General features: G+C 38.4%; 2 protein-coding genes and 1 pseudogene across 26 annotated transcripts in view; 1 reads left to right on the plus strand and 2 right to left on the minus strand.

The window, feature by feature from the left end:
• The window catches only part of CSNK1G1 (casein kinase 1 gamma 1), a 155,133-nt gene extending 145,226 nt beyond the window's left edge, over positions 1-9,907 (minus strand). For 22 of the 24 annotated variants that reach the window (XR_015134733.1, XR_015134732.1, XR_015134734.1 and 19 more), the window contains exon 1: positions 9,805-9,907. The gene's annotated coding sequence lies outside the window, so the exon portion shown is untranslated. Of the gene's footprint in view, positions 1-9,754 lie in introns of all 24 variants that reach the window. The other 2 variants (XM_086321472.1, XM_086321457.1) reach the window with 1 other exon arrangement.
• A 7,490-nt stretch (positions 9,908-17,397) lies between these two features.
• PCLAF (PCNA clamp associated factor) lies at positions 17,398-25,559 on the minus strand. Of its 2 annotated transcripts, none has more exons than XM_086321484.1 (4): positions 25,452-25,559; positions 25,066-25,146; positions 23,786-23,948; positions 17,398-18,420 (listed from the first exon to the last, which is right to left on the minus strand). In XM_086321484.1, the coding sequence occupies exons 1-4, from the start codon at positions 25,495-25,497 to the stop codon at positions 18,375-18,377; spliced, it is 336 nt and encodes a 111-aa protein (XP_086177610.1). In that variant the 5' UTR covers positions 25,498-25,559; the 3' UTR covers positions 17,398-18,374. The 2 variants fall into 2 exon arrangements, with proteins under 2 accessions (XP_086177610.1, XP_086177609.1); XM_086321483.1 differs by lacking the exon at positions 17,398-18,420 and adding an exon at positions 21,308-21,674.
• LOC147364590 (eukaryotic translation initiation factor 1 pseudogene) lies at positions 22,503-23,185 on the plus strand (annotated as a pseudogene).
• Positions 25,560-27,960: the final 2,401 nt, after the last annotated feature.

Here is a 27,960-nt window from a genome sequence, read left to right on the forward strand (position 1 = left end):
GTAACATACCGTATGATCCCATTTATATGAAATACCCAACCTAGGTAAACCACGGCGGTAGGAGGCCGATGAGTGTTTGCCAGCGGCTGGAGGGAGAGAGGAACAGGGAGCAACTGCTTAACAGGTTTGGGAATTTTCCTTTTGGAATGATGTAAATGTTTTAAAACTATATAAAGGTTATGGTTTGCACAACACTGAATGTAGCAAATGCCACTAAGTTGTGCACTTTAAAATGGCTGATTTTATATTATGTCAATTTTATCTCGATGAATAACTGATAACCTTTTATGAAAACAAGTACCCAAACATGTCAAGTTATTTTACTATCAATATTGACTGCTTCCCAACTAAAACAAAGTAACACAAATATTTCTTAAACTATCTGAAGATGTTCCTAACCCTTTCCCTAAATCACAATATTTCTCTAGAAAGAGAAGAGTGGTTTTACAGAAAGCTTCTCAGGTATAATTTACTCAAAGATTTATCTACACTAAAATCTAAAAGATATTTTTTGAAAGCTCAATGAGGTTTTTTTTTTTTTGTCAATGAGGTTTTAAACTTACTCACCATGAGCAAAAAGACCAAACAAAACTCAGAAACTCAGCTATCCCAACTTACTTTGGACTTTATACTTAAAAAGCACAATACAAAAATTTCCATTATTTCTCATGATCACTTTTACAATATAGTTTCAAATGGGCTGAATGACTTAGCCAGTACTCACTATAAGGACTATTTCCCTTCTGACAGTCACTTCCCCTTGCTATCTGTCACCAAGGACTGAAACTTCTCTGAGCCTTGTTTATCTCCTGAACTCCAGTTAGTCTCCAGGTACCATAAGTTTTTTCTTCAAGAGGCACAAGTACTTGAGCTTGACATCCTGCATCTCCCACTTATCAACAGTGTGAAAGCTGGTGGTAACCTTCCTTTTTTTGCCTCACTTTCTGATCTGTATAATGGGAATAACAGTTACACCTCAGAGGCTTGCTATGAGAATGTGTCCAAAGCACTGAGCAAACTCTTATCATATAACAAACGCTAAACTGCCATCACTATTATTACTGCTCTGTGTTTTCACTACGATTTTCCTAGGACAGGCTGTCACTGCCAGATTATATCCACTAGATTATGTCTGTACCTCCTCAACTGGCTTTCTTCATTCCTCTTTTAGTCCAAAGGATATGCACATCATAATCAGATTTACCTTGCATATATATACATCCTGTTACTCCCCAGCTGAAAAAACCTTCAATGTGTCACTTACTAGACATCAAATCTAATATTCTCTGCCTTTCGTCAGCCTCTGTTAACTGCTGTTCTCAAACTCTAGTGTACATTGGAATCATATGGATTGCTTGTTAAAAACATTGTTGGAATCTACTCCTGAAGTTTCCAATTCAGCAAGTAGCAAGCAGAGCCTCAGAATTTGCTTCATAATGAATTTCCAGGTGATTCTGAGGCTGTTGGTTGAGGAATTACACTTTGAGAAGTATTGCTTAAAATAGGACCCTTCTGCCTCCTTAAGGGCTTCCCTGGTGGCCCAGGTGGTTAACGAATTTGCCTGCAATGCGGGAGACCCAGGTTCAATCCCTGGGTTGAGAAGATCCCCTAGAGGAGTAAATGGCAACCCACTTCAGTATTCTTGCCTGGAGAATTCCATGGACAGAAGTGCCTGGCAGGCTACAGTCCAAGGGCTTGAGAAGAGTCAGACATGACTGACTAACATTTTCATACTTTCGTTCTGCCTCCTTAGTCTTATTTCTCCCTATTACCTAAACCAAATATACAACTTTCATTAGTTTTACAGGGTGTGCCCAACTGTCCTGACTCTGCTATAACTCTGCTGCCCCGAAATACTTTCCTGACTATCCAAATCATACCCATCCTTAAAGCCTGTGGTTCTCAACACCCCCTGCACATTACAATCACCTTGGGGAGGATTTTAAAAACTAGGAGTAGGGGAATTCCCTGGCAGTCCAGTGTTCAGGACAGCGGCACAGGTTCAATCCCTGGTCAGGGAACTAAGATCCCACAAGGTGCACAGTACGGCCCCAAAACAAAAAACTATGAATGTCCCAACCCTGAGATTCTGGTTCAACTGATCCTGGGACAAGAGTCCCCATGTGATTTTAATAAGCAGCAAAGTTGAGATCCCTACTTTACCTTCAATCTTCTTCCCATCAGAATTAATGAAGGCTCACTGAATTTTCTCCCCCCTAAATTCCTATAGTGCTATTAGAGTGTAACAAGTTTGCACTTGGTTACATATGAAATCATGTTACTCTCCACCTTTCATTTTAAATTCATTCTCAAACTTGATCAATGATTATATCTTGAAGTTCCATCTTAACTACAATACTGCTAAGTCACTTCAGTCGTGTCCGACTCTGTGCGACCTCAGAGACGGCAATCCACCAGGCTCCCCCATCCCTGGGATTCTCCAGGCAAGAACACTGGAGTGGGTTGCCATTTCCTCCTCCATAACTACAATACTAGTACAATGATAATACACAGTAGGAACTCAAGAGTGTTTCCTCACCGATTGTGCATTCAAACTGAAATTCAGAGCTTTAAATACTTCTACTCTATCCAGTTCAGGAAACTATACTCCCTCCTTTTTTAAATACAGTTCTGCAACAAACTCATTTTGTTACTGTGAGTCATTTAACTCCTTCCTCCCCCAATAAATAAACTGAAAAAAAATTAATGTATCAAAATGCTGTGAAGAATAATAAAATGATTAATAGCATCATAAATGGCTTCATAGTTGCTTCCTTAGAGCAAATGGCCTTTTCTAAATCCATTAAAGACTGTTTCAAAACAGTTAAAGAGAATCAAAGCCCACATATTTAAAGATGCCGAAGCTCTGAATAGTTCTATGATTTGTTTTCTCAACAGATGTGCATCCTTCAAGCCCTGAATTCACCAGATGCATATTAAATTAATCTGTACTTTCAGTTTTACATAACACTCCACTCTAGTTTTATAAATATACCACTACATAAAGTAGAACTCCACTGTTGCTTTATGACATTAAATATTAACAGATTATCTCCACTGCACAAAGAAAAAAATACATTAAGATTCATTTTAATGCAGTCAAATATGTGCTTGCTAAATATAGGCTATAATATCATTATTTTTGAACTGGTTGATTTCTATCTAGAATATGAAAAGTAATAAATTTGCTTATAACTAAAGATCCAGTGACACCTAGTATTTAAAAATACTAACTCAACACTTCATAAATTAACTAATTAATTTAGGATTTCAACTAAATACCTTAATTTTAATTCTGTAGTTATTTAACAGTCTACTTAAATTTCTTGGAAATTTTACTTCTTACAAAATCATTTATCTTCATTAAGAGAACAAACTGGTATATTATATCAGAAACAACTGGAATAGAAGTCAGGAGACTTGGGTTCCAGTGTGATTCATCAGCTATACAATCTAGATCAAGTCTCAGTCTCTCTATACTTAAGTAATCTCAGCTGTAAAATGAGAAAGTCTAACTAGACCATTTCCAAGTTTTCTTTTACTTTATGATTCCATAATCTCTGAAACTCAAGAAACATAAGCATTAACCAGATGGATCCTATTAAAGGCTAAACGAGCTTATTTATGTATTGATTGATTGGGAGAGCATCTATCTTTGGAAAACCTAAGTGCTTTCACACAAACAGATCGTTCCTCAGGTCTGTTTTATTCAACTAGGTGAAAAAGGAAACAAAATCCATCAAGCATGGAGTTTTTAAACATTTTTTGCGTACACATTTTTTGCGTCATAGTCTAGATGACTGGAATATTTGGATGTCACAATACCAATTTAGGGTTAAAGCGTGTTGGAAAATAGGTGTCCTAGAAAACCAGGACAGGACAGTTATAAAGCCAGCTGAAAGAGGATTCTAACAATTACTACTTGGGCTATGTGAGAAACAGTGCGTCAGGACAGCATTTTATTACTTTTAAAATAGTTATTTCCACTCTGAATCCGAATTTGAAATACCAGGCAGCTACAGCAGCACCTATGATGTCCCTTCTACTCAGACTTTGCCAGCTCAGGTTTCTGGATGGCCTTCAACAACTGCAATAGGAAGATGACCCAGGAGAGGACAGCCAAAAGCAGTCCGTATAGCCAAAACCTGCACGACGATGAAATGCAAGCGGCAAAAGACCTTAACTTTAGTAACAGTTCAAAACTCCTCAACTCAGATCTCTTATCAAGCCTCCTTACCACCTGCAATTGCTATGTGGAAAGTACATTTAGTTCACATTTCCTAATGCCCCATTACATATCTCAAAGAATTACAGCACCTGTCAATTAACACCTAATGACCCAGCATCAACCTTTCTGAAATGCAAACTCAAGACTGAACAATTACATCTCAAAATGTTAGAAAAATCTCATTTCAAAACCACCCCCAGGAATTATTTTATTCATTTTATTTCTAAAAAAGAAAAAACTACCCAAGAATTAGGGTGGTGGGAGGGATAAATTGGCAGAGCACAGAGGATTTTCAGGCATTGAAAATACTCTGTATATTATTACAATGGATAAATGTTACTACACATGTTTCCAAACCCATAGTATGTACAGTACAAAGAATCAATCCTAAATTAAACTATGGACTTTGGGAGATTATGTATCAATGTAGGTTCATAATTATAACAAATGTACTACTTGGGTAGAGAATATAGATAATGGGGGAGGCTATGCATGTGTGGGAACAGAGAGTAGATAGGAAATCTCTGTACCTTCCTCTCAACTTTCCTGTGAACCTAAAACTGCTCTAAAAAATAGTCTTGGGACTCCCCAGTGGTCCAGCAGTTAAGATTCCAACCTTCTACTGCAGGGGGTGTGGGTTCAGTCCCTGGTAGAGGAACTAAGATCTCCCATGCTGTGTGGCCAAAAATAAATAAATAAAGTCTTTTTTAAAAAATACCACATTAACATGTTAGGATAGAAAATATTTTAATAAAACAATTGGACATCCACATGGGCTTCCCAGGTGGCCCAGTAGTATAGAATTCGCCTGCCAATGCAGAAGACACAGGAGGCGTGATTAATCCCTGGTTCAAGAAGATCCCTTGGAGAAGGAAATGACAACCCACTCCAATATTCTTGCCTGGGAAATCCTACAGACAGAGGAGCCTGGCAGGCTACAGTCCATGGGGTCGCACAGTTGGACACGACTTAGCAACTAAACAACAAGGCTGCTGCTGCTGCTGAGTCACTTCAGTCGTGTCCGACTCTGTGCGACCCCATAGACGGCAGCCCACCAGTCTCTCCTGTCCCTGGGATTCTCCAGGCAAGAACACTGGAGTGGGTTGCCATTTTCTATTCCAATGCATGAAAGCGAAAAGTGAAAGGGAAGTTGCTCAGTCGTGTCCGACTCTTAGCGACCCCATGGACTGCACCCTACCAGGCTCCTCCGTCCATTTTCCAGGCAAGAAGAGTACTGGAGTGGGGTGCCATTGCCTTCTCCAAAACAACAAGGCAAAACTCACTATTAAAAGAATACATTTAGGGATGTCCCCTGGTAATCCAGTGGCTAAGACTCCGTGCTTCCAATGCAGTGGGCTTGGATTCGATCCCTGATCAGGGAAAAAAAGAGATCCTACATGTCATGAGGTGAGGCCAAAAGATGGAAAATAAATAAAGAAAAAAAGAATAAGTTTAAGTGGATTCATCAGTAAATTAAAAAAATCTTCTTCCAGAAGAAGCTTCTCTTCCAGTTGTAACAGAGGGAAAAAAGGATTTATTATATATCTCCATAATCCATTTTTTTTTAGCAGCTTCCACCCATAAGTGGCAAGCAGTAATGACAAGAATGATTTATTAAGCAAATGATAACAAAGATGTAGGAAGGTATATAATGTTCAGATAGTTTGAAATAACAATTACTTTTAACCAACCTCTGAGATCTTTCTGTGTAACTCAATATAAATGCAAGTTCTTTTAGCTACATGTTCACTGATACAACTGAAATTATATAACCTACATCTACTGAGGGGTTTGATTTTTGAAAAAAAATCTGATGAATTCAAAGCCACAAAACATGAAGGGGTGAGGGAATAGGAATCTGAAACAGATGGCATCTCTTTTAATTTTTTTTCCCGAGTCCATCTTGAACAAAATCTCAATAATGTCAAAATCCAATTTAGCTCTCCAAATAATTAACCTACAAAACATAAAATGCTAATTTTGAAGTAAATTCTTTTTTTTTTCTTCCCAGCTTCTATATTAGGCAGAAATGAGTAGAGACAAGTTAGATGTTAAATAGAGAAAAACTATCCTTCCACAAATTCTAAAGTTCTTTCATGAAAATCTACTTTCATTTATCTGAGGCCACTGAAGCAGTTTCTATCAAGACTGGTGAGAATAAAGTCTGTCTATGATATCAGCCTTTTTTTTCTGTATACGATGATTATTTATCCTTACTAGAGACCAAATCATAGCTCCAAAGAGAAATAAGCTCTAAAATAGAAACAAGCTGTGGAAGAATACTCATTTGGTTTGAGTAAAGCATTGCCTGGCATTTCTGAAACATTTCCACAGTAATTCACTTCTGGTTTGGCAACACCAATAAAGTTAACTGTACTTTGTTCATTATATATTCTAGTATGCTATATAAACCTTCCCCATCTTTCCTAAGGCTTTCTGAGATCATCCAAGAGACAGACGTTAAAGGAAGGTTTAGTCATTTTTAGATTTCCTGACAAGCAAATTCCATAAATGACAACTGCAAACATTCGTGGAATGGCCACATACATTGTTTAAGTGGAAAAGGTCATTGAGAAAAGTATCACATGTAACAGTCTCTACTACTGCCCACATTTCTGATATATCTTTTTACAGCTAGTATCCTATGTCTTATACCAAAATAAATTATTTAAGTTTTATGAGAAGATAGAGAAAAAAAAATGAGAGCTTCTCATGGCTTTACCAAAGCAAGATAATATGATCTCAACTTTAAGATTCAAAGATGCTGAAAAATAATGATCCAGGAAAACCGTTAAATGTTTAGATATATAGTAAAGACTTTACAATCTCAGAAAAGCCATTTAGAAAGGTGAATAACCTTACAAAAAGTCCACGACGATAGTAAAAACATAATTTCAATTCTTTAAAAAATAGTATAAGTATCTTATCAATAATTTAAAATATATCCATCCAGTTATCAATTTGACCAATATCTATTGGGTGCCTATTATGTAGCTGCAGTGACGGATAAAATTTTAAATAGTATTTCTACCTCAATGAGCATGCAACATAGCTGGACAGTTTTATTTAAAAAAAAAAAATTCAACTTTGTTTAAGAAAAACACAAAGAAGAAATATATTTGAAAATTCTCTCAAAATTATGGAAAACCTATAAACTTCTCTAAAAAGTAATACTGAATTACACATTTTGTAACCACTTTTCACACACAAAAAAACTATTATTAAAGCAAGTTATTTGATTTATCTGTTGAGTATAAAGTACATTTAAAAATTAAAAATTACCAGGAATTCCCTGGTGATCCCATAGTTAGGACTTCGTACTTTACTGCAGGGATAGAAGTTTGATCCCTGGTCAGGGAACTAAGGGCTTCCCAGGTGGCTCAGTCGTTAAGAAGCTGCCTGCTAACGCAGGAGACATGAAGTTCAATCCCTGGGTCGGGAAGACCTCTGGAGGAGGAAATGGCAAACAACTCCAGCATTCTTGCCTGGAGAATCCCATGGACAGAGTCTGGAGAGCTACTGTCCATGAGGTCACAAAGAGTCCGACACAACTAACACCCATGCACAGGGAACAAGATCCTGTAGGCCACTCTGCATAACCTCCCCCACCCCTCAAAATTACTAATTTTAAGTTACACCAAAAAGCAAACTACATGAGCTCAAAATCTGACATACAACAGGTTACAAATTAACTATCATTTTAAAATCTACAAAACAAATTAACAAAGATTTCATGTTTCTGAGATATATTTCTACATCATCATCAAAAAGACTTAAGGGCAGAGCTTCATTCCATTTCACTTATTTTACATATATTACACATATCTAAGTTTTGCAAACAGTTTAACTCCAAGATGAGTCATGGCTCCTTGTGTTGATTTTATTCTTAAAATTACAACTACTTTCTATTTTATGCCCCAATTTTAATTCTCTCCAGAAATATGTGATGTTAATTAAGATTTATATACATTATAAATTTTACAATGTTTTACTTATCAATCCATACTATACACATCACAAATCTGAAAAAAAAAAACCTCTGAAACGTTCTTGGTTATTTCAGTTAATGCACACATTCTGCTTTATTTTTCAGAGTTTTAAGAAACTACTAACAACTGAGTTTCACGCTACTTATGATCAATATCTAGAAGCTAATCAAAGTCCTGCTGTGTATACATGATTTGGAACATCATCCAGTTCTTCTCCTATCTCAAACCTCATTCCACAAAACTGGGCTGCCCTGACTGTGTAAGATTATTCATAATTCATCTTTCAAATGGAAGGTGCTTTCATTTAAAGCTATTATTTAAATACATTAACCCCCCCTTTTATAAAACTGATTAGAATTCTAACTCATATTACATATGGAGAAACTGAATCTCTGCTAGGTTCCATGACTTAACCCAAGGTCAGCAACTATCCAGAGGCAGTCCTGGTTCAATCCCAGATTTGCCTAACCTCAAAGCCAATACTTCCACTTGACCACAATTATCTCCTTAAAAGATTAAGAGATAGGCTCAAAAGCAGGGAACCTTGTCTCTCTCTCTCTTTGAACGTTCACGTATCTATTCTGATACATCTATAACCACAAAGAACCTACAACTCAGTCTCTGATCGAAATATAAATGAAGAGGATCTTTCTGCTTCATTTAAACTAGGGCAAGCTAACTGGCAGGTAAGAAAGATGTTGGCAAAGGCTTGCCTCAACATGTCTCGCTTAGACCTCTATGGTTTGAAGGTCCCCCAACTCTGTTTGTTATAAACATGCATACCTACTAAACAAGGATATGCCAGACTAGACTCTAGGTTGGTGCTTTTCAGGCTTGCACTTTTCTAAAATTCAGACCAGACTTAATACTGATCTAGGAGACTTGGTTGACTATGTCAATCTGGCACTTCCCAAACATTCGAAGCATCATTTATGGGAAACAAACCCAGTTCCACCCTCTTTCTTTTACTCTGTGATGCTTGCACCACTTGGGGAGTGAGGGACCGCTCCTGTAAAGATACTGGGGCTAGAGAGCAGTAAAGGAAGAAGTGGGGGAAGCGCACGGAAGTTGTGAGGAGGGAGGTCTCCTAACCCACTCTACTGCCCTAGCTCTGCCAAGGGCGGCTCCCCGCGGTGCCCAGCCGACTCACAATCCCCACAACCCCAGAAGCCGGGCTCTATCCCAGCGAGGTGGGCAGAAGAGTCGGGCAATGGAAGTATGCGATTGCCCCATCTACCCCGCCAGGGTCCGGGCTCTCCTTTTGGACCCAGAGGATGCCCCCCTCTTTCAGATAACCCTCCAGGTGGCAAACTCCCGGTCCACATCGGCCGAAGTCTTCAGTATACGAGGGGGCGCCTCCTCCGCAACCTCGACCGGACCGCCCGAAACTCTCCGTCAGCCGTGACCCCCCAACCCTTCCATTCCACCTCCGCAACCCTCTACAGTTACACACGCCGGCCTCCGCCCCACCCAGTATCTCCGCGCTCCCCTCCGCGATTTGGAGAAGGGGGCCCCCCACAAGCCCCCAGATACACACACACTCTCAGGCTCCAGCCTCCTGGACCCCGTCGAAGACGGAGCGCGTACCTGGTCTGGCCGTGCTTCGGGACTCAGATGGGGCGGGCGCAGTCCCCTCCCGGAGGCGCCGAGTGCTTCTCTACCCACCCGCAGCGTTGGCTTCTCTCTTCCCAGGAAAGGGAGGGAGGAGAGGCGCGGGAGGGGAGGGGTAAGGCGAGGAGCCGAGGGGCGGCTGAAGCCGATCCGGAACCTCTAGCGCTGGCCCCACCCTCGGCCCGGCGCAGAGCACCCTGGCCCTCCCGATAGGACAAACTTAAAGCCGGCAGTGAGAAGGGGACAACACCACTTCCGGGTCATCCCCGCCATCGCCCCTCCTTAGCAACCGCGTGGGGTTGCTAAGCGGAAGCGCCTTCAAAGACAACCGCCCCCATTACTTCTGGGACCATCAGGAGGTAACTGGGAACGTATGCTCCACTTGGGTAATACACTCTTACCTTCTGCTCCTGGCCTTGAACGGAGAACCAGCTTCGCTGCCAAAGTCACGAAGCCAATTCTGCTTTTCCCTTCGCTTGTATTCCCCCTACGAGCCCCCAGCCACGATTTACTCCTTGTTCCTCCCTCCCTGAATCCCGGGCGAACCTATTGACTCCTCCTAAGGCTCTCTCAGGTCCCTCCAGGGAGTTACTTTCTGGCGGTTTAGCAAGCATCTCCCTCTTGTGGATTTTCAGTTATGTTTCAACTGGGCTTTTGAATTTCTTCCGTTATAAAACCTTTTTCATGCACTTCGTTCCCATGTGACAAGCCCCTGAAACCCAATGGTGAGAAAGTTTCACCCATCTTCTCTTTTGTAAGGTTTGCACTTGCTTGTGTATAACCTGGAAATAATTAATTCTTAAAAGAAACAATGAGAAGAGGCCAAAGGAAGCCGCTAATCAAATTTGGGAAGGAGGAAGACATTTAATCTACTCAGAGTAAACTTTCATTCGTGTACTGTGGACAAGAAAAGTTAACAAGAGACCTCATATAGCCTTGTGCTGAAGTGATCTGAGTTTGAAATATATTGGGTAAACCACTTCTTGGAGCAAAAGCCTTCTACATAATTAATCCTCTTTTTAGAAAAATGACCTATATGTTTATGGCAGTTAAATATTCAGAGACGTGTAATCGGGCATTCAGAGAAAAACGAGTGAACATTTTGGCTTAACTTTCCCATCTTGAACAGATCTGCTTAAAAGCAGTAAAGCTTAATCAGTTCAGTTCAGTCTCTCAGTCATGTCCGACTCTGCGACCCCATGAATTGCAGCACGCCAGGCCTCCCCATCCATCACCAACTCCCGGAGTTCACTCAAACTCATGTCCATCGAGTCGGTGATGCCATCCAGCCATCTCATCCTCTGTCATCCCCTTCTCCTCCTGCCCCCAAGCCCTTCCAGCATCAGTCTTTTCCAATGAGTCAACTCTTCGCATGAGGTGGCCAAAGTACTGGAGTTTCAGCTTCAGCATCAGTCCTTCCAATGAACACCCAGGACTGATCTCCTTTAGAATGAACTGGTTGGATCTCCTTGCAGTCCAAGGGACTCTCAAGAGTCTTCTCCAACACCACAGTTCAAAAGCATCAATTCTTCGGCGCTCAGTTATGGTCCAACTCTCACATCCATACATGACCACAGGAAAAACCATAGCCTTGACTAGACGAACCTTTGTTGGCAAAGTAATGTCTCTGCTTTTGAATATGCTATCTAGGTTGGTCATAACTTTCCTTCCAAGGAGTGAGCGTCTTTTAATTTCATGGCTGAAATCACCATCTGCAGTGATTTTCGAGCCCCCCAAAATAGTCTGACACTGTTTCCACTGTTTCCCCATCTATTTCCCATGAAGTGATGGGACCGGATGCCATGATCTTTGTTTTCTGAATGTTGAGCTTTAAGCCAACTTTTTTACTCTCCTCTTTCACTTTCATCAAGAGGCTATTTAGTTCCTCTTCACTTTCTGCCATAAGGGTGGTGTCATCTGCATATCTGAGGTTATTGATATTTCTCCCGGCAATCTTGATTCCAGCTTGTCCTTCTTCCAGCCCAGAGTTTCTCATGATGTACTCTGCATATAAGTTATATAAGCAGGGTGACAATATACAGCCTTCACGTATTCCTTTTCCTATTTGGAACCAGTCTGTTGTTTCATGTCCAGTTCTAACTGTTGCTTCCTGACCTGCATACAGGTTTCTCAAGAGGCAGGTCAGGTGGTCTGGTATTCCCATCTCTTTCAGAATTGTCCACGGTTTATTGCTGGATCATGGAAAAAGGAAGAGAGTTCCAGAAAAACATCTATTTCTGCTTTATTGACTATGCCAAAGCCTTTGACTGTGTGGATCACAATAAAGCTTAATAGTAGTTCCTCAATTTGTTCTCTAGTCCAACAGTCCCCAGCCTTTTTGGCGCTGGGCACCAATTTCATGAAAGACAATTTTTCCACCTACCTGGGTTGGGGGGAAGGGTTTTAGGATGATTCAAGCACATTGTGTTTATTATGCACTTTATTTCTACTATTATTACATCACTTCCACCTCAGATCATCAGGCATTAGATCCCAGAGGTTGGGGACCGCTGCTCTAGTCCATGGCAGTGAATGTCTTTGCAACTACTGGCTATTGGTCCTAATAATTTGGGCATGATAATTTTACTGGTTATGATAGCCTTAGTCACCAATATTGAACAGTTGTCCACCTAGCCAGGGCAGAGGAATGAGCTTTGGTAATTTTAAAGAAACAGCAGATCTGTTAGTTTCCTGTACATCTGAGACAGTGTTAAATTAGTTCACCAGAGAGAGTCTATTCAGCAAAACCTGAGGGAAATAACTTCAGGTTCAAATGTCAGTAGTAGGTTGTTAAAGAAGTCTAAAACATTTCAACCCTTGCCCTGGACATACATACATGTGGGAGTATACACAAACAAAATGCAAATAGAATCTGAGTACATCTAGTCAGCCTTAAAGGACAATTAATTGTTCTTTAAAAATACACTGGCTGTAATTAGCAAAATAGAGCTTGGTATTTCAATTGCCAACAGGTTAAATATTTTAAAATTTTTAATTAGAAAAGTAAACAATAAGCCCAATGAGCAACAACTTATCTAAAATGAAACTATGATGGACTTAGATGTCTTTAAATATTAAAAATATAAATACAATAAATTTGTTCTATAGAAAGAAATGTTTTATTGGGTAATAGTTGGTAGTTTAAGCCAATATAAAACTGCAAATTCCTATGCATCATTCATTTTTCCTGTTGTCTGAAGAAATATGACATACAGTAGCATTTACACCCTCTCTTCTTACAATTTTAAAAAATTATTCAGTTTTGTGTAGGTGTATGAATACCTGGCTTGACTCCTAAATGATCACTTGACTTATTTAATTCCATCATTTTCAATACACTCATTACTTGGAAACCTCTAAAGATGTATAGTATATGTGTATACATTTATGAAAACTTGTACACTGAAAACATATGCATTTTATTGTATGTAAATCCACCTAAAATATTGATAAATATTTTAAAATCCAAATAAATAACTATATAGCACAATCCACACCTAAAACTAGCTATGTGAGCTTAACTACACTTTCAGGATTTTGTGAGCAGTATCACAGAACTCCATAGTCTTTTTTAAAAAACTATTATCCATATCAACTTTTTAGTTTTTAAACTTTATTATTTACTTATTTCGGTCATGCCATGCAGCATGTGGGCTCTTACTTCCCTGACCAGGGATAGAACCCACAACCTCTGTAATGGAAATGCAGAGTCTTAACCCCTGGACCACCAGGGAAGTCCCCAGGAATCCATATTCTTAATATGAACCATAATTAAGACAGTGCTCTCAAATCTAGGATAGATCTCAAACAGCCTTCAAGGTCAACAGTGTACCTCCATCCTTCAGATCAATACAAGATACCTCTAGCCTTTTTCTCAATCTCTTCAAAGCTTTTTGTCATTTTTTAAATTGTCCTTTGTAATCATTTAAGAAAGAATTAGGTTATCTAATGTTTATTTTTTGGAAACCCAATATTGTTAATCAATGATTAATATTTAAATATTCAAATATTCTTAGACTTCCATTGGCATCTCCGAATACAAAAGACAAAATAGACAAACATAAAGATACCAAAATTAATGAATACTTGGTATCAGTTAGAAGAAAAAGCTAGATTTACTGTTTATCTGCCTAAGCAATATACAACACACAAGGCATGGCCCCCTGCACTAGGGACTTACAGAAACTCACTTAGGATGCGTGTGACATAAGCAATATAATCTTTAGACTTAGGAAGAGAAGGCTAAAGATATAACAACTATTATTAAATACTTGAAGGTTGTTTTGGAAAGGAGAAACTTGTTCTGTTATTTCAAGGATAGAACCAAGAACAGGAGGGGAGTAAAGAAAAAATTTTTTTTAATTTCTTTTGGTTGGCATTCGGGGGCTACTCTTCATTGTGGTGCATGGGCTTCTCGTTATGATGGCTTTGGTTGCAGAGTACAGGCTTCCGGTGCACAGGTGTCAGTAGTTGCAGCAAGCGGGCTCAGTAGTTATGGGCTTAGTTACTCTGAGGCATGTGGACTCTTCCCAGACCAGGGATTGAACCCTTGTCCCCTGCATTGGCAAGTGAATTCTTATCCACTATATCACCAGGAAAGTCCAAAAATCAAATTTTTAACTCATAGCATTTTCAATTAGCACTGCCAGCTAATAAAACAGTCCATCTACTGAAAAGCTATAGGCAGCTTGAGGTGAATAAGATAGCTTCTAACGCTCCTCCCAGTTTTGGGGAATTCAGTGAAAATCTTCCCCACCTCCATAGGCTATCCTCAAAGGTAAAACGAACCATTGCAACAATGTTAGCTGGACTAAGACTCAGCTGAATCTTCAATTTTTCCAAAAGTGAGTTAGCATGAAGAATTCAACATACGATGAGATTTGGAAGCAGTGTATATATAATATGGGAAAAGTTCAGTTAGTTTAGGCTTTATTTTTCTGCTTTTTTTAAAAAAATGGTATTTGTCATCTCATAAATAAACCTGAGCAGACTATAATTTTCATTATAGTATTATCTGCCTGTTGAAATTATGTATACATAATTTGTATGAACCTCACAAATTCCATTAGCATTCAAAAATTCCAGAACAGTAGCTTTAGTCATTGTTTGCTCAGGAATTTAACACTAATTATTTGAATAATCCATTCAAAAAGAAAAGCCAGGTTAAACTTTGTGAAGAAGGGTACAAAATTAAAACTTACTTTATCTTTTTAATATATACATTTCATTTTTTGATTCAGTTTCAGCGTAAAACAGGGAGCCTGTACTTATGTTTCAGTCAGTTCAGTTGCTCAGTCGTGTCCTACTCTTTGCAACCCTGTGGACTGCAGCATGCCAGACTTCCCTGTCAATCACCAACTCCCAGAGCTTGCTCAAACTCATGTCCATTGAGTCAACATGTCCGTTGGATGGTGATACCATCCAACCATCTCATCCTCTATCGTCCCCTTCTCCTCCTGCCTTCAATCTTTCCCAGCATCAGGGTCTTTTCCAATGGGTCAGTTCTTCACATCAGATGGCCAAAGTATTGGAGCTTCAGCTTCAGCCTAAGTCCTTCCAAAAAATATTCAGGATTGATCTCCTTGCAGTCCAAGGAACTCTCAAGAGTCTTCTCCAACACCACAGTTCAAAAGCATCAATTCAAAGTAATGTCTCTGCTTTTTAATACACTGTCTAGGTTGGTCATAGCTTTCCTTCCAAGGAGCAAGCGTCTTTTAATTTCATGGCTGCAGTCACCATCTGCAGTGATGATGAAGCCCAGGAAAATTAAGTCTCTCACTGTTTCCCCATCTATTTGCCACGAAGTGATGGGATCGGATGCCATGACCTTCATTTTTTGAATGTTGAGTTTTAAGCCAGCTTTTTCACTTTCCTCTTTCACCTTCATCAAGAAGTTCTTTCATTCCTCTTCACTTTCTGCGATAAGAGTGGTGTCATCTGCATATCTGAGGTTATTGATATTTCTCCCGGCAATCTTGTTTCCAGCTTGTGCTTCATCCAGCCCGGCATTTTGCATGATGTGCTCTGTATATGAGTTAAATAAGCGAGGTGACAGTACATACAGCCTTGACATACTCCTTTCCCAATTTTGAACCAGTCTGGTGTTCCATATACAGTTCTAATTGTTACTTCTTGACCTGCATACAGATTTCTCAGGAGGCAAGTAAGTGGTCCGCTATTTCCATCTCTTTAACCATTTTCCAGTTTGTTGCAATCCACACAAAGGCTTTAACGTAATGAAGCAGAAGTAGACGTTTGTCTGGAATTCTCTTGCTTTTTCTATGATCCAACGGATGTTGGCAACTCTGGTTCCTCTGCCTTTATCTCAATCCAGCTGGAACATCTGGAAGTTCTTCATTCATGTACTATTGAAGCCTAGCTTGGAGAATTTTGAGTATTACTTTGTTAGTGTGTGAGATGACTACAATTGTGCAGTAGTTTTAACATTCTTTGGCATTGCCTTTCTTTGGGATTGGAATGAAAACTGACCTTTTCCAGTCCTGTGGCCACTGCTGAGTTTTCCAAATTTGCTGGCATATGGAGTGCAGCACTTTCACAGCATTATCTTTTAGGATTTGAAATAGCTCAGCTGGAATTCCATTACCTCCACTAGCTTTGTTTGTAGTGATGCTTCCTAAGGCCCACTTGACATGGCACTCCAGGATGTCTGGCTCTAGCTGAGTGATCACACCATAATGATCATACTTATGTTTAGAAGGAGCTAAACTGACAATTTACATTTTAAAAAAGCTTTGACAAGGAAACAGATGACATGAGACCTCTGACTAATAAAGTTGTATGTATGTGCTATATGCTCAATCGTGTTCAACTCTTTATGATCCTATGGACTGTAGCCTGCCAGACTCCTCTGTCCATGGAATTTTCCAGGCAAGAATACTGGAGTGGGTTGCCGTTTCCTACTCCAGGAGATATTCCTGACCCAGGGATCGAACCTGCATCTCTTGCCAGGGATGGAACCCTGCATCTCCTCATTAGCAGCTGGATTCATTACCACTGCACCACCCGGGAAGTCTGCCTAATAAAGTCGCTTTGTTGCTAAGTCACTTCAGTTGTGTCCAACTCTTTGCGACCCTATGGACTGTAACCCACCAGGCTCCTTTGTCCATGGGATTCTCCAAGCAAGAATACTGGGGTGGGTTTCCATGCCCTCCTTAATATAGTTAGACATCACTAACAATTGTATATTTTGAAAGGATTGTATTTGAAAAGACTGCAGTTTCTTTAGGTCAAATTTTTTGGGAAACAATTATATATCAAAATTAGACTTCATTAGACACATTTTCCATCAAGTTCCTCTCTCCATCAATGAAAAACAGCAAATCAGGTTTCAAATCCATCAAAAGCCTAATTATCAAGGAAGAACTTAGGATAAAACTCTGGTCCCAATTCAGTAACAGTATGTTTAATATCTAAGCAAAAAATGTAATCTATAGTCATCAGGACTTACTTTGGAAGTTCATAAAATCAGGTCTGTACAGTGATTTGCATTTGGAAGGAATAAAATAGAAATACCTAGCAGGATAAAATCTTAGAAAGCACACACTTGGATAGTTTTATGAAAATAAGTATTCATTTATTAAAAACAAACTTCAGAAAAGTATGTCTGTTAAACATGGCTAACTTTGATAACAGGAAGTCAGTGAGCAAAACGCTTGATGAGGAAGAAAAATATCAGTTACTAAGTACTACTATATCCACTTCGATTATACCCCTGGTTATCTTGAAAAGCATGATAGTAGCTCTAAGGACTTTAGACAGTTCTGGGTTTATGGCACGATCTGTCTTTCATGTTTTATTGATTTCCAACTTTAAAAGCATAGGCCCAAAGGGTAATATTTTATGACACTAAACCAAAGGTATATTCTAGGGAAATTCCTCTCTTTTAAAGTAGTCTATGTAATTTTCCTGTCTGATTCCACTATGGAATTCCACTATTCCAATATAAAAAAAATTTTATATTTTTGCTGTTGTTTTCAGAAGCTTTATTAATTCTTTAAACCTTAGGACCAAACTGCCTGTAAATTTTTCTAAGGAGAAAGTAGACAGCCATCCAGATTTTTGCAACATTGCCTCTTTGGCCCCCTTTCTTAAAAAGGGTATAGGTTCAGTTTAATTAACATTACTTTTTAAATGTGCAAAAATCTACCTCTGCTTTTTTAAAGCAAATAAAAGGAAGAAAAATATGGCATCATTCCAATAATCAAATGCCAATAAAATGGCAACGGTACAAAGATCTAAGCAAATCTCAAATACAGCAGATTCATAATTAGAATATCATGTAATAATTTTAGCAAGAAAAAGCTTAATAATAGGTAAAGGAAACCAAATACTATGTTAACCGTAATTAATCTTACAAACTTTCCAATATCATAACTACTTGCTTTTGAATAACTAAATGTAAGCCTCATTTTTTAAATTAAATGTCTACTCAACAAAACTAATTGGAACGAATACATTTATGCAAATTTACATCCTAGAATACCAGAGTAAACAGGAGACAACAGTCAAGGGTGAATAAGAAAGTTCTATTCTTTTTCATCATCTGTGTGATCAGGTGGCAAAGGACATGCTCTGTGGAAAGAAAAGAGAACTTCAGTAGTCACCTGAGTCCAATGTTTTAAAAACAAAACATGAATAGTTTTTAAAAACTTACGTAAATCAAGAACATTAACAGTGCAGTGGATCTGGTCAAGTGACTAGAAATAAGAGAAAATTAAACTCCCATAAACTGACAAATCCCTACAGATTCCAAATACTAAAGTGACAAAAATTTTTAATCTATTTTGCCTCTTAATTTGCCAAGTCAGTTTCTCCTTTAAAATATGTTGCCATTTTTATTTAAGAGGGAATCTCTATTTCTATAATATCTTCTTTCAATGTGTTAAGTAGATTGATGAAGCAGTATAATCCTTCAGCAAGAACTCTGTGATAATAGAAAGAAAAAAATTCAACCAATCCACTGGAACAGAGAAAACAGCAAGTTGTCATATTTGACTGTATATCCTTTGGAATTTATGAATGTATTATCTAGTTAGAAAATGCCCAAATGGTATTGTTGGCATATGGTAAACATAGCTTTTGAAAAACAACTTACATTATCCCGAAGTCCTCTGGTACTCAGTATAATTTTTATAGAGAAAAAGTCAATTAAAATTTTTAAATCAGAATTTTTTAGAGCTGGTAAAGATTTGTGAGATCTATCCTAAAACAGTCAGTTTTCAAATTAGATCTAGACATAGAGCTAGAAGGTGAAAGAAGGAAGCTAAAACAAGGATATTCTGACTTGGTGTAACATTACCATTGACTCATCCACTATTACATTACCAAGAGGTCTTCATTGTACTTTCCTGGAAATGAAATGAAGTTAACAAATGAACACTATTGTAATTCAAAATTCTTTTCTTCAAAGACCTGATTTAAGGTTTTAAGAAGACAGTTTTTCTTGATTCAGATTCTCCCCTATGCAACAGGGAAATTTACCCTGCCTTTGTGAGAATAATAAAGCCATAAGAGTAGCCATATTCCAGATAAAGAACTAGGGAGATTATAATAGAAGTCCTTCTGATATACTGATAGTTTTCTATTTATAATCAATAATAAACTATTGAAAGAATTCCTATCACAAGGAAAAAATTTTTCTATTTCTTTAATGCATCAATATGAGATAGATGTTCACTAAACCTATTGTGGTAATCATTTCATGATGTAGGTAAGTCAAATCGCTAGACTGTATACCTTAAACTTACATAGTGCTGTTTGTCAATTACGTCTCAGTAAAACTGGGAGAAAAAAGTCAATCTTTTTGATTTACTATCAATTTACAAATCAATTGATTTACGATAAAGGGATAAATGCAACTCTCAAACAATAACAAATCTAAGAAAGAGGCCTAAAGCAATAAGATAAACCTCCATTACCTAGTTTTATGTCACAGATTTTATTATACTATGGATCAAAGTTCTTTATGAGACTATATGTATAACCTTTCACTGTATGATAGGAAACCTGCAATATAGGTTTTATTGCTATGATGATCAATGGTATAGCCATATTTGGCTATATTGCAAAATATTTTATTTCTTTAATTGAAGTCACAAATAATTCAAGAGGATTGTTGAATATTCTTGAATATTGACTGTTAGTTTGTTCATATTAGAATGAGAAAGAATAAGGAAGAATGGTGCCAGTAAATGAGAAGAAGATCCTAAAAGAGACTTTTAGGATCATGATAACAAGTCTGTTAAAAAAAAACTCTATCCAAAAATGTATCCTCTTTCTTGTTGATTTTAACAGAAATGATAATAGTGATATAACAACAAAGTATAAAGTTCAGCTACTGCTCCAGAATTTGACATTCCTTTTAAATATCTCATAGGTTGAATAGTAAGCACTCAATAATAATTTACTAAATGATCTTATGAACAATATTGTCTTAAAATTTTAGATGCAAAAATATCATTTTTATATGTTAATTCCTTTTTTAAAACTTCTCTTTAACCATTTATTTTTATCTAGCTGTGTTCAATGCAAATCAAATCCAAACACAATGTACAATCCAAAATAGGTGTACAGTGTTCAGATATGAAGTAAGAGTGTGTTCATTCACACACATGGATCTCACATAACTTGAGATGGATGTTAGGTCTGTTGTTCCTGTTTACATTTCTAAAGATGACAAATATTGGTTAAAATTTATTTAGAGTACTATAAGTATTGAATACTTATCATTTAAGCATCATTGTATGAACATGTAAACCAATGATTTCTACTTCTAAAAAGATTTCTATACATCAAGGCAGTTCTAAAGTTTTACTTTCCAGAATCAAGTCCACTTAGGTTTAGAATTATCTAAAAATAATGACTGATGTAAAAAGTGTTCCACATGCAGCTATTCTTATTCATCAAGTTTAATATATAAATGTGTATTTACAGAAAGCACAAAACAGTTATGAATTTAATGCAGGCAAGTTTCCAGTCTTCACTTCCCAACTACCTAATACACATTATTTTTCACTTCCTTCATATATTTGCCTCTTAATTTCCAAATTTATCAAACATGCCTTCAAAACATCAATTTTTAGGTTTTAAAAATTATTCAGTACATGCAGAAATAAAAAGCAATATTTTAAGATTGTTTGAAGTCAATGCACTTCTAATCTTTGGAATAAAGTTAAGAGACCAGAATTAGCTAAACTAGTCTAGCACTATTGTTGGATGAGAATGTGTTACAGGAAATAGCTGTAATTTGACTTTTAAGTACATATGCAGGGATTACCTATGTTTGGATTTATAGTATATTCCAACCCATTATTGCCCTGGAACATCTCAGTTATTACAGAAATCCAAATGCAAAGTCAAATTCAAAAGCCCAGAGGAAAAGAGTTAAGTTCCCAAGAGAACAATGAAAACAATGTAAAACCTTATGGAGAGTGTATCAGCATTAAACCAGGACTGCTGAAACAATACACAGAGGATTTAATAACTGCTGATTCTTTCCAGTGTACATCGTAAACAGAATCACTGATGCTTTTTGCATCACCTAATTGTTTACCTTCTAGAGTTCTTGAACCAAAATGAAAACTGAATCTCCATTTCATAGCTCATCCTTTTTCTCTAGATGAAGATGCAATTATTCTTATCTAGATGCAAGGTACAGTTTGAAGTGTCCATGTTTCTTGTTACATTTAATCACATCATTAATTCCTGATATTGTCTCCATTCTTATAATGAAACTCCAGGAGATTTAGTATTGGCTGTCATTATCTGCTTAAATCCTTCAGATGCTCTTTAAACTAATCCAATTCGAGACTCTCAACATTTTCTGCCTTAATAAAATAAGGGGTAGAATTAATGGATTTGATGAAGACTTTCTCATTTTCTTCCTGACACAGAATTTCTAGATGCCTTGCGGACTGGGCTTTAGAATATGGGTTGGTAAACCTAGATGTTTCTTGGCCAAGTCTCTTAATGGTAGAGATGTAGAAGGGCAAGCAAGACAACAAGAAGACTAGCTGTTGACCGCAAGGCACAGCTGACCGCTGTGGTTTGGACTGGAGGACCTTCTGTGCTGGTTAAAGGAACGGATGAATAAACTTGCTTGGGTAGGAGCAGTACCAGAAGCAGCAGCCCCAGCGTGAGCCCGGCCACCGCCCACTTGTCCATGTTTGTCACTCCACCTTGGGCCGGCTTGCTGCTTGGTGCCCAGGAGGATCACCTGCTCCTGGCTGGTGCTGGGAGGTATCTAGCAGGGTCTTAAACCAGAAGGCTTCACAATGGCAGTGATGTCATACCATCCACACTCACCACGCCCCACCTCCAGTCAAATAATTTATTTTTGAAATGAAAACTTCAACACTCTTTAGAGAGTCTGCACTATTTCTCATAAATCTATTTAAAAAGCAGGTTTCCCTTGTTTATTTCCTCCTAAAAGTATTTTTCCCCCAGATTCTTAAAATATGTTTGTTGTTGAAAATTGGTAGCGCTGAGTGTGAGGAGAGGTTTTTACCCAGTGACATCATTCATGATATTTGGTATATTTTGTACAGAGATTTGGTGTATTTATATACATGTCTTTTATGCAATAATGACTGTACTTTTGAATCCAGTTTTGCTCAACATTTATCATGAACATTTTCCTGACATTAAGAGCTTGAAAGCAGCCCCAGTCACTGAGCCGCCACCGAGGACTCAGCAGCCTCCCGCTCGAGGCCCCTCACTTCCCAAGGCTTGGTACCCACTGCCCGCCTTCTCCCGCCGCTGCCTTCCACAGGCCGTTTCCACTGAGGAAAAGGAATCATATCTTATGTCCGTTTTCCAGAACCCTCTGCTTTTTCGACCCCTTTGCTGATGCAAGTAAGGGTGATGATCTGCTTCCTGCTGGCACTGAGGATTATATCCATATAAAAATTCAACGGAGAAACGGCAGGAAGACCCTTACTACTGTCTAAGGGATTGCTGATGATTACAATAAAAAGAGAACTAGTGAAGGCGTTTAAGAAGAAATTTGCCTGCAATGGTACTGTAATTGAGCATCCAGAATATGGAGAAGTAATTCAGCTACAGGGTGACCAGCACAAGAACATATGCCAGTTCCTGGTAGAGATTGCACTGGCTAAGGACCACCAGCTGAAGGTTCATGGGTTTTAAGAGCTTTTGGCTCACTGAAGCTTAAGTGAGGATTTCCTTTCAATGAGTAGAATTTCCCTTCTGTCCCTTTTCATAAGTTTAAAAACTTCACAGCTTGTATAATGTAACCATTTGGGATCTTCTTTTAACTTGGACTAGTGTAACTCCTTCATGCAATAAACTGAAAAGAGCCATGCAAAAAAAGAAAAAAGCTTGAAAGCATGATTTAAGTATCTTCTTAAAAAGTTAATACAATGAACTCTGCATGTGTGCAGTTTTATCCCCATGTTGTTTTGTTTTGAAGTATTCTTATGTATTTACAGAGAAGTTGTAAAGAAAATATACCATGGTATTAGTCCTGGTTGTTTCTAAGTGATGGGGATTTCTGTATTTCCCAGCTTTTCCACATTGGTTATATATTTCCTATGAAAGCTGGACTACTAGTTTTTTGAAAGGTGGGGTTAATGCAAATCAAGGTAAACCAACATGGAAATTATTTTTTGAAAATAAAAAGGACTATAGAAAATAGAAAAAAAATAGAGAATAAAGACCAGAAGTTCATGGTTAATAAAGTAGCACTTGTCATCTGAATGGGAACTGATCCTCTTTGAGTAAATGAGTAAAAATAGTACCTTTCATTGATGCTTGAAATTTGGGAGTGACATAATAAGAGGTTAGCATAGTTTAAAAAACTTCTGGTTTGTATTTTCTTATCTCCTCAAAGAGAAAATTTAAAGTTACTCAATATTTAGTTGTCTTTTATTTTCAAGAATATAAGTATTTCTTTATACTTCAGAATATGAAAACTTACTTTCTCTTTGCTTTTCCCAAGCCACTGCTTCCTGCCTCCTCAGGAATTCTATTCTCTTTTTCTGAATCTTTAGGGGACAGACTGAAGAATTCTCCAATTCCTTTTTGCCACTTGGGAGTTGGGCGCACACAAACTGGATTCCCTCCTGCATACTTATTTTCAGCTATAAAATAAAACAGAACTAAATAAAAATTAAGAATATAATTTCCATTCTTTAACATCAAATCTAAAGGATATTCCTATTACCTTCCTTTCTTCCCCTTTTTTTTTTTAAGTTTGGTGTCAGTGTGTGTGTGAGTGTGTGTGTGTGTGTGTTCCAACCTTGCAGCTCCTGCTGCAAAGTTAAAGGGATCTATCTTTAAAGTGAATTTTAAAATATGACATGATAAAGTTGTATTCAGTCAATAGTACATTATACATTAATATAATGTAGAACATTATTATATGTATTCTTTACCCTAGAAAAATAGCATTAACAAGATGTTTACAACCAGAAAATATTTTTCATATTTTGTCCATGAACAGAGCTATTCAGTTAGTCTTATGTACTGTCATACTAAAGTTTGACACACTTTTTCCTGTATGTTCTTAACTAGAGCTTGCAGAAATAATCTTCCAAACTGCTGAACTTCCTTCTAAAAGGAATGAGAGACACCAGATGGCAGGGTATTTTCTCAACCTCTCCTAGCACAGAAGGAATAATGTGAAGCTCTTTCCCTGGCCCAGTTTTCCCTCCTAATGTCCCAAAAACAGAATTAGGAGCTGCAAGGTTGGAACACACACACACACACTGACACCAAACTTAAAAAAAAAAGGGGGGGGGAAGAAAGGAAGGTAATAGGAAAGACAAAGAACAATATGCAGAAATGAAAACAAAAACGTGATTAGCATTGTCAACTCTCCTCTCAATTCTAGTAAACAGGTGCTTAAGTAGCCTCATACAAGAAAAGTCCAGTTGTAAATATTAAGAAAAATAACAACGCTAAGAAAAATAACAACGCTAAGGCAGAAAAGAAAAACAGGTTTGAAGAGAAAGTGTGTCCGTCCCTAACCCAAGGCTTGAAATTTTTTAAGACCGTGCGACCCCTCCATCTCTACCCCAGCCCGCCAAAGAGACCAAGGCTCGCTCATTACATCAAAAGGCAAGGAAGGAAGAAATTCTGTGGGGTGAGGATCTCAGGAAAAGAAACTCCGCGGTGGGTATGGGGAACAGTGGTGCCGTGCCTGGCCTGATCTCCTTTTGAGAGGGTTCATGTAGGAGCCTGCAGGGGCGTTTTTACCTTTCCTTGAGGAAAGCGGCGTGGAATTAGCTGCAGAAGTCGAGGAACCAAGCACCTTCCTGGGGGCTCGAGAAGCCACCACTGCGGAGAGAGGGAAAGGAGGGCATTCAGAAGGGGGCACGAAGAGTCTGGGAGTCACGTTCTCACCACACTCTCCGACCCAGCCTATTGGAAAGGATTAGAGAGGAGAGCCCCGCGATCCAGAACAGCAGATAACCCTCTTCTGCCCTCGCCGTTTCTTCCTCCTGGTTAAAGGGAACAGGCTGCTGCTTCCTGGCGGGCTGGACCAGTTTGGCGGACAGGAGGGGAGGCCCCCTCTTCTCCTGCCCAAAGCAGAGCTGCCCAGAGAACCACCTGCCCTCCACATTTGTGCCCGACTGCCTCACCTTTTCTGTAGCTGCCAGGCACACTGTTTGCTTTAGTCCGCACCATGTTCGAACTCGAGAGGCGAGCAACCGACTCTCCAGCCGAAGATGTTTCACGGGACAAGGCCCAGAAATCGAATCTCCCGCCACAGTTTATATTGGTACCTTTCCCGCGCGCTGCACCGGCTCTCCCAGGCCGCCACTCCCATTGGTTCCGCGCCTTTCACGCGCAACCAATCGCCAGTGTCCAGTGGTCACGGCGGGGCTGGGCGCAGTGTCAACCCGTCCATCAACTTGTAGAAGCTTGTGATTCGTACCCGCCTTAGGTGGGAGGTGCCAGGGAGCTTTCCTAGGATGCCCTGTGTGTTGGGTGCTAAGATCCGTGCTAAGACTGTGAACTAGATAAAACAGCCTGCTTAGAAAAGAAAACCCGGGAAAGACAGCGAATTCCAACATTTCTTCAAAAGTTAACTACAGTCTTAAATCCATAATCTCACTCCTGGAAGTGACTCCTGAAATGTAGCGGACTTTTTAACATCTCAGGCATGAACTCTCTCTACAGCATCCATACCAAAAAACTCTATGGAATGGTCAAACGCTAATATAGTTTATTTACAGGGATGATTTTTTCCCCCCTTGGCCAGGAGGTGCAGATTATGGGATCTTAGTTCTTGGATTAGGGATCGAATCCAGGCAGCAGAAATCCCCGAGTCCTTAAGACTGGACTGCTAGGGAATTCTCTATTTACAGGAATAATTTTTTTTTTTTTAATGAAACTTTCTAGGATGGTGTGAAACAAGAAAAAACTGAGCAAATTGTATATTTTAAAAAGTCAAAGTGTTAGTCTCTCAGTCGTGTCTGACTCTGCGACCCCATGGGCTGTAGCCCACCAGGCTCCTCTGTCCATGGGATTCTCCCCATAAGAATGCTGGAGTGAGTAGCCATTTCCTTCTCCAGGGGATCTTCCGGATCCAGGGATCCAACCTCGGGCTCCCACATTGCAGGCAGACTCTTTAGGGCCTGAGCCAATGTACCTACATAAAAAGAAATATTATTATAATAATAAAACATTTTCCCTAGACCTATATGGAATCAGAATTCCTTTAAAATATGTCACATCTGTTAAGGGTACATCCGTGACACGTAGTGAACATGACTTTAGACTAGGAACTCATAACTATTATTTTCTATCCCTATGCTTATCTTAATTACTTACAATACACCTTGGGAATGATTTTCACACGGTGAAGACCAGGCACAAAACCTGATCAGATGAAATTGCCTTAGGATGTACTTTATTAAACCCACACTTGAAAGGCAACCCTGAAAGTGTAAGCATGGCATTAATTCTCTCCAATAAATTATGCTTGAACTTTCAGAATAAAGGCTACTTAGTGCTTTAAAAGAATCAACAATTACTTTACGTTTTTGAATTAGAGAATCTAGACAGCAGATGAAATTAACATTATAATGGGAGGGATGGTATTGCAAATTATCTGTAGCTTTATCTAAATCTTAGAGACTAAGATTACAGCCAAAGTCCTGTCAGAAAAATCAACAAGCCCCAGGGCTCCCCTCCTTGTTCTTTAACATCAGACCCCTCTCAGTACACAATGTTTCTTCAATGCACACCATTTCCTTTTCAGTTAAGTGGCTTCTATAAAGGACTGAATTACCCAGTTCCCAGATCCTTGTAGAGATTAGAGCTGCATAGAGAATCTGCTGGTCTTTTCTCTTAGTCAACATGCCAAGTAAATTGCTAAAAGTATTGCAAATATATCTTTACAGAGGCAAACTACGTATTACTGTATCTGTTTGTATGTCTGTCTTTTTAACACCAATTATAATAAGAAAGGAGACATATTAGAGTAAAAACTTGGGGAAAAAGCAGTGATACTCAAAAATTCTTAATTTAAATGTTTGCTTTGGAAAAGTGCTTCTCCGTTCCCGTTAAATAAACTGGAGAGTTGTGTAGCGTGAACCTGAAAAATTTAAAGGCCTAAGGCATTAAGAAAGTTGTAGTATGTACAGATGAAATTTCTGCCTAAATTTATACAAACGAATATCCTTAAGGCATATTAAATAGGTGTGCTTACTTTGCTCAGGTATAAATTTATTTTAATAAGTGGTAATATTATAAATGGCTTTACTTTGCATACATTACAAATAGAGAGTACAATCAATAACATATTCCTTGTGAAAAAAGAACATTTTTATCCTTGAGGACCTAGAATGTCCTATTGTACAAAAAGCTTAAGTTAGTCTGTCTTCAAGAAGTTATTCCTCTAGTAATGGGAAGAGAACATGTATAAAAACAGGTAAAGGATCTGGATAAGTTATAATTTGTATTAAATGTAGCAGATTTCTATGAAGAAACAAAACTTGTACCCACAATTTATGAAAATCCAGTCTTTCTTAAATGAGAAAGCCATATATTTTTCAAATTAATAAAATAGTCTAATCTCAACATAAATCAACACACATATGATTTTTATTATATAGGTGAAAACTAACATACAGTAGGAACAAC

Source organism: Bos grunniens, chromosome 10 (assembly GCF_055505025.1).
Source record: "Bos grunniens cultivar Pamir isolate PY7600 chromosome 10, Bosgru_T2T1.0, whole genome shotgun sequence".
Lineage (NCBI taxonomy): Eukaryota > Metazoa > Chordata > Mammalia > Artiodactyla > Bovidae > Bos > Bos grunniens.

What these genes read in the sequence shown, in the direction of transcription:
- PCLAF (XM_086321483.1), bottom strand. Translation starts at nt 25,497, where the DNA reads ATGGTGCGGACTAAAGCAAACAGTGTGCCTGGCAGCTACAGAAAAG. An exon ending in GCCTGGCAGCTACAGAAAAG is followed by an intron (nt 25,147 to 25,451) that starts GTGAGGCAGTCG and finishes CTCTCTCCGCAG; the next exon opens with TGGTGGCTTCTCGAGCCCCC. An exon ending in GCCGCTTTCCTCAAGGAAAG is followed by an intron (nt 23,949 to 25,065) that starts GTAAAAACGCCC and finishes TTTATTTTATAG; the next exon opens with CTGAAAATAAGTATGCAGGA.